Consider the following 5,989-nt stretch of genomic DNA (forward strand, 5'->3'; position numbering starts at 1 on the left):
TGGCTTTGGGCATCAGGGTTCTGCTGGCCCTGGTGGGCTGCAGAGCCACGGAGGGCCGAGCTGAGTGTCAGACACCCCTGGAGAGCTGGGAGAAAGCCTGTGGGCAGGACACGGGGTCCCAGTGACCTCCCATCCCCAGTGCCAGCGTGGTGGCCACACCTGTCCTTCCAGTGGCCCCACAACAACTGGTCTCCCAGTTGCTTCAGTGCCTGGAAGGATCTCTCAACCCTGACTAGGTGCCAAATCCCAGCGTCCAGCTGGCCATGACCCTGTCCAGAGGTTATGGCCAGCCCGGGTCCAGAAGTGGCCGTGCCAGGAGGTCAAGGAGGAGGCAGTGAGAAGAGCCCAGCAGGGCAGGGAGGCGAGGCAATGAGGGGGCAGAGGAGGGAAGGGGAGGGAAGGCATTTGGTCCCAGAGGGCCAGGCCAGGCTCTGCTGGCTCTCAGCGTGCCCTGGATGGGCAAGCTGGTGCCAGGTGCCATCTCACCACGTGCCCCGACTGTCCTCTTGTCCTCCCCACAGCCATGACCTCGGGACAGATGGCTCTGCACATCCTTGCCTCCTCTTCTGCCAACACAGTCCAGGGAAAATACTTCCACTACTACCGTTGGTAAATGTGGCAGATAGGCTTGACATGCATGAATTTCTGTTTCTTCCTGCTTATGATTACAATTTACTGTGAAGGGATTTGATGGCTAAAATGGGAATGTCAATTATGAGTGTGAAAGCTGATGAGGAAGCTATGGCACTTGTAACTTTGTGTCAAATGTCAGAGAAGACCTATGCTGAAGTAAAGCCAGAAGTGCGAGCAGTCCCACAGAAATGTGGAAAATTAGATATGCAACCTCTCCAAATGACTTCGAAGCCACCGGGACGAGTGGTGTCTAAAAAGCAATACCCTGTTTCAAGGGAGAGAAGGCAAGGGGTTACAGCCTGTTGCTGAGCTCCTGTTCAAGGCAGGCCTTTTGGGGCAACGTATGTCTGCCTAGAACACTGCCATCCCTGCCCAGTAAGAGCCCGGCAGAATTTTAAAGATTTTTAAAGAATTTTAAAGTGTTAAAAAGCAGATCAACTGAGTCTCCTGCCCTAGCCCTTCCAGACAGGGAAAAAGAATTTGAATTTTGTGTGGATGTGGAACAGGAGCATGCCACAGGAGTTCTAGTGGAAGAACACCACAGGGCTGCACTTGAAGACCGATGGCCCATCTTTGTAAAATGTTAAACCCCTCAGCGAGGGGTGGCCCCATGGTAAGATCTCCAAACAGATCCTGGTTCTTTTCCTTGGATCCACAGCGCGGTTTTTCCTGGATTGGCTTCCCCTGTGTAAGGGATAGGGATATGTAGGAGGAGTCTGTTGGGCTCTCCCCCACCACCATTAGCAGTTTCAGGCCTCCCAAGGACTCCTGTATCTCCCTTTTCCCCACCAATATCCCACTTTAGCTGAAGTTGCTGACAAGGACCAGCCCTGAAACACCAAAATGGGTTTGTTGTTTATTTCTCGGGTCCTCAGCCCTGCGTGGGACTCGGTAAGTGGGTGCTGCAGAGGCTCCGGCAAGGCATCAAAAACGCCGGCCCCACACCCAATGGTGGCGCGAGATCTCCTCCAGCTCCGGCCTGTCCGCAGGGTGCTTGGCCAAACACCATCGGATCAGGTGCTGGAGCTCTGGGGAGAGAAGCCAGAAAGCGCCGGTCACCGCCAGAGGTCTCCTGCCCAGCTGCCCCCATCACCCGCGGGGCCCGTGCCGTGCCGCGAGCGCTCTGGGCCGTGCCGGGCTCCCGACCGGCTCAGCCCCGCGCGGGAGAGCGGCACGGCGGGACGCGGCCGCCTCCTCCGGCCGCCCGTGCCGCGCTGACCCCGTCGGCACGGGCCCCTCCTGCGGCCGGCCCGTGAGGGCAGATCCACGTCCCGCGGAGCTGCGTGAGGGCCGCGCCGGGCGTGCGCCGCCACTGCCAAAGCCCGCCGGCTTGAGGCCGGACACCCACCTGGAGAGAGCTGCCGCCGGAAGAAGAGCTTCCCCAGCACGATGGCTTGGTCGTCCTGAAAGGGGAGGCTGCCGCAGACCATGACGTACAGCAGCACGCCCAGGGACCAGGTGGTCGCCGCATGGCCGTGGTAGCAACCCAGCCAGGTCCACTCGGGCGGGCTGTACACGCGCGTTCCTAGGGGAGACAGGCGGCGCTGGCCGGGCGCAGGCTGCTGCCTTCCAGAGCCTTGCACCAGCCTCCTGAGCGAGGCAGGGGCTGCGCCCGCGGCCACAGCTTCCCCCCCGAGGCCACCCCGCATCCCCCAGCCAGCTGGCCAAAAGCAGGAAACCATTCCGCAAGGCCAAGAAGGCCAGCAGAGCTGCCCAGGCCCTTGTGGGCCCGCTGAGCCCAGGGGCCGGGAGCCGCTTTTGCCGCCCCCTCTCTCGTCAGGGCCGGCAGCCGCCTCCTGGGGCACGGCATCCGCCCCGTGCCAAAGGGCAGCCGGCTGAAGGCCGCAGCCCGGGAGGGAACGGGGCCGTGCAGTGCCTGGCACCGGGAGCAGGGCCCAGGCCATGGGCTCACCGGCAAAGTCCGTGAAGGCCCGCTCCTGGAGGAAGGTGCCGCAACCGAAGTCGATGAGCTTCAGGTCGCCGCTCTCCGGGTCCACGAGGAGGTTCTCCGGCTTGATGTCCCGGTGCAGGACGCCGCAGGCGGTGCAGTGCCGCACGGCCTCCAGCACCTGGCAGAAAAGCCAGCGCGCCTGCTCCTCGCACAGGAACCCCTGGTCCTGCTCCTGCAGGAACTCCAGGAGATCCCGTGATGCCCCCGGACGCTCCAGCACCAGGATGAAGCTATCCGGCAGCTCAAACCAGTCGAGCAGCTGGATGATGTTCTGGCAGCCAGAGCCCACCTTCTCCATCAGCACCACCTCCAAGGGCACGCGGGTGCCGTCGGGCTGTGAGGAGGAGAAAATGAGTCCCTGCGGCAGGTGCTGCTGCTGCTGCTGCTGCAGGCCTGGGGCTGCGCTGCGCCCTGCCCGGGATGCCCCAGTGCCCCCTGCCGCAGCCTCCCAGGCGCTTGCGCTTCCTCCCGCCCGGGGGATGCTCGGGGCTGCCCCTGCCCGGCCCCGGCACCGCTGTTCGGCGTGCCCAGGCCCGCGGAGCTGCGGCTCCGCACGCTGAGCCCGCCCCGGGATTCTCCCTGCCCGCCACGCCCCGCTCTGTCCCGCTGGCCCCGCTCGCTCACCAGCTCGTCCCACTGCAGGACGCTCTCCCGGGCCACGCGTTTGAGGGCCACCTGCGAGCCATGGGGAGAGGAGGGCTGAGCTCCAGCCCTGCCCCTCCCCGCCGCTGCCCCTCCGCCCACGCCCGGCCGTCGCGGCCACTCACCGGGCTGCCGTCCGAGAGGCGGATGCCCGAGAAGACGGTGCTGAAGCCGCCGCTGCCCAGCTGCGGGCCCAGCAGGTACCGCTCCTGCCGCTGCCTCCTTTGCCCTGCGGCCAAGAGCGAGCCATCAGCCTTGCGCCCAGGACCCGCCCCTCCCGCAAGTGCCGCGAGTGGAGCGGGCCGGGCCCCCGCGGGCCGCCGCGCTCTCACCCGCTTCCTGCTGCGCGCCGGGCAGCGGCCACCGCCCTGCAGCCGCCGGGCTGGCGAGCGGCAGAGCCGGGCCGGGGCAGCGCGCACAGGCGGCTGCGGCAGCCCCGGGCCAGCGGGGCACGGCGGCACCGGCGCTGTCCCCGGCGTCGTGGGCTGGGCTCTGCTCCTGCCGACGGCCGGGGCTGCAGCCCGAGGCTTGGCACGGGGGAGACCCAGGAGCGGCTGCAAAGCAGACAGGGCGTTTTCAAGCCGGGCCATCGAAGGCACTGGAAACAGCCAGCGACTGGGCTGCTCTCAGGGGCCCTGGCCTGGCCTGGCCGCGCCCCTCCAGAGCCCCGGCGGAGCCTCAGGCAGCTCCTCAGAAGATCTCACCTGCTACTAGAAAGCCCTTTGCGGCACTCGAGGGCTGTCTCGGGGCAGCTTCCTGCAGATGGAGGAACCTCTGAAGGCTCGTCTCCACCACCAGGCTCGGGCTGTTGCCAGCTGGCAGAAGCGGCACAGCATCCTGGCTGTCCTGGCCGCTGTGGGATGACCACAGCTGGCTCCAGGACTCTTGCTGCCCCGTCAGCTGCTCCTGAGCAGGCTCCCCCACATCGGGCTGGGCTCCCATTTGGACTTGTGGGCTTTCGCCTGACACGTAAAGGGTCAGGATTGCGCCCGTGTCGTTGACGTCCGTGAGTCCAAGGGAGCTGGGAGACCTGTCCACGGGCTCTGCTCCTTCTGCAGGCTGACAGGTCTCACTGAGCCTCTGCGAGGGATGGAGGCTGTCAGAGATAGCAGAGGCTGCTGGCAGGGTGCAGGGTCTCTGACAGCCTGAGGTTCCTGCATGGATGGTGGTGGCTCCCCCCTGCTGTGCCATCCTTGCCGGCCCTGAGGCTCCCCCAGGGATGGAGAATCTTGCTGGGAGCAGCCTCTGGAAGGGATGGAGGTTTGTGGAGGAGCTGGCCGAGGCACAGCAGGGCAGGTGGCCTCGCTCCAGCAGCTCCTTCAGCTCTTTCCACAACGCCTGCCACATCCCAGAGTAGAGGGGCGCACGTGTCCTGTTGCCATCCCAGAGCTGCAGCATCAGTTCCTGCAGCTCCCGGGTCACTGCCAGGCAGGGGCCGCAGCCGCAGGGGCTGCCCAGGGGGCTGGCGGGAGCACGTGGCTGCTCGCCAGGAGCAGCCCGAGGCCTGGGGAACCTGGGAGCCGCAGGGGCTCCTCGCTTCCTCCATGAGCCTCTGGGCCGGACCCTGGGGCGCTTGCTCCTCTTCGCTGTCCGTGTGCTCCGGCTCCGTGGTTGCCGGTGGCCAAAGGCCCACCAGACAGCCACGGCGGCCAGCAGCAGGACAAGCGCAGTCACCAGGACGTCACCGTCACCCATGGCTCCAGCACGTCCCATCGCGACTGCACTGGCAGCTGCCGGCGCTGGCCTGTCTCACCCAGCGACAGCGCGGTGATGTCACAGTGGTGTCACAGTGCTGCGGCCAGCACAGCCCTGGGACATCACAGCCCTGCCTGACGCCAGCGCTCTGCCCTTTGTGCCATCACAGCCCTGCCTCAGCCCCGCCCTCCGCAGTGCCCCAGGAGGGGTAAGGGGGCTCCCTATGGGCACTTGCCAGCTCTCTGGAGCAGAGTGGGTGGAAGATTCTTCTTTAAGAAGGACACAAGAATGAGGAGGGGAATGCTGATGGTCTCACCTCCTTGCTGGCAGAGCATGGGACATGGATTGTCCAATGTGACACTGCAACTCCTTGAGGAGGGCAAGCCCTGCTCAGTAACATCCAAGCCATCTGTGTGCTGTCTACCACATTCCCGTCCTGAATCCAAACCCAGCTCTTTGCCGCTCCCTGGGAAAGAAATGGATCCTATCCCATTGAAAACCAGTACATCAGCCCATTCTTCAGCCAGCACACCCTGTCTCTCTTTGTCTCACACCTGGACACCTACTCCAGATGTATTCTGCGAGGGACAGGATCAAAACTCCACTTAAAATCCTGAAATAGAACCTGCATTGCCTTCCCATTATCCATGAGACGGGTGACCTTATGTTGGGGAACCAGTGAGTGGCAGCCAGGGTGCGCTTGAGTTTCGGGAATGCCGCATCTCCTCGTCTCCTCATTTCCCAGGCAGACCCTGCCACGAGGGCGTGGCCGAAGCGGCCCGAGGATCCGGGCATTCTTAGGAGAATGGTGAGTAGCAGACTCGTGGGTTTGTGGCTGCTGTGCAGCTAAGATCATGCAGTGATGTTTGGTGTTCTTGATTGTAGCTGGGCAAGGGCCACAGGTCGGTGACTGCAGGAAATTGCCAGCAGGGGAGGCAGCCTTCCTTCGTACCTGATGTGGATTCCCTTCCCCGGACATCCTAGAGATATTTTTAGGATTGGTGACTGATAAACACAATGTGTTTTGATGGATGGTTTTAGTTAGTGGTGCTTGTTTTGTTTTGGTTG

General features: G+C 63.7%; 1 protein-coding gene and 1 long non-coding RNA gene across 2 annotated transcripts; both read right to left on the bottom strand.

The window, feature by feature from the left end:
• Nucleotides 1-1,477: 1,477 nt before the first annotated feature.
• On the bottom strand, nt 1,478-2,139 carry LOC140681117 (uncharacterized). Its single transcript, XR_012052363.1, has 2 exons — nt 1,982-2,139; nt 1,478-1,661 (listed from the first exon to the last, which is right to left on the bottom strand). It is a non-coding gene; the product is annotated as an uncharacterized lncRNA (long non-coding RNA).
• A 270-nt stretch (nt 2,140-2,409) lies between these two features.
• Nucleotides 2,410-3,011, bottom strand: LOC140681062 (serine/threonine-protein kinase pim-1-like). Its single transcript, XM_072920264.1, has 2 exons — nt 2,546-3,011; nt 2,410-2,429 (listed from the first exon to the last, which is right to left on the bottom strand). Exons 1-2 carry the CDS (start codon nt 2,880-2,882, stop codon nt 2,410-2,412), a joined length of 357 nt encoding a protein of 118 aa, XP_072776365.1. The 5' UTR covers nt 2,883-3,011.
• Nucleotides 3,012-5,989: the final 2,978 nt, after the last annotated feature.

Source organism: Taeniopygia guttata, chromosome 31, assembly GCF_048771995.1.
Source record: "Taeniopygia guttata chromosome 31, bTaeGut7.mat, whole genome shotgun sequence".
In the NCBI taxonomy this organism is placed as follows: Eukaryota; Metazoa; Chordata; class Aves; order Passeriformes; family Estrildidae; genus Taeniopygia; species Taeniopygia guttata.

Coding starts and splice junctions, on each gene's coding strand:
- LOC140681062 (XM_072920264.1), bottom strand. CDS start 2,882: ATGGAGAAGGTGGGCTCTGGCTGCCAGAACATCATCCAGCTGCTCGAC. Junction 2,430..2,545: donor GGCCTTCACGGACTTTGCCG/GTGAGCCCATGG, acceptor GCCGTGCCCCAG/GAGGCGGCTGCCGGCCCTGA.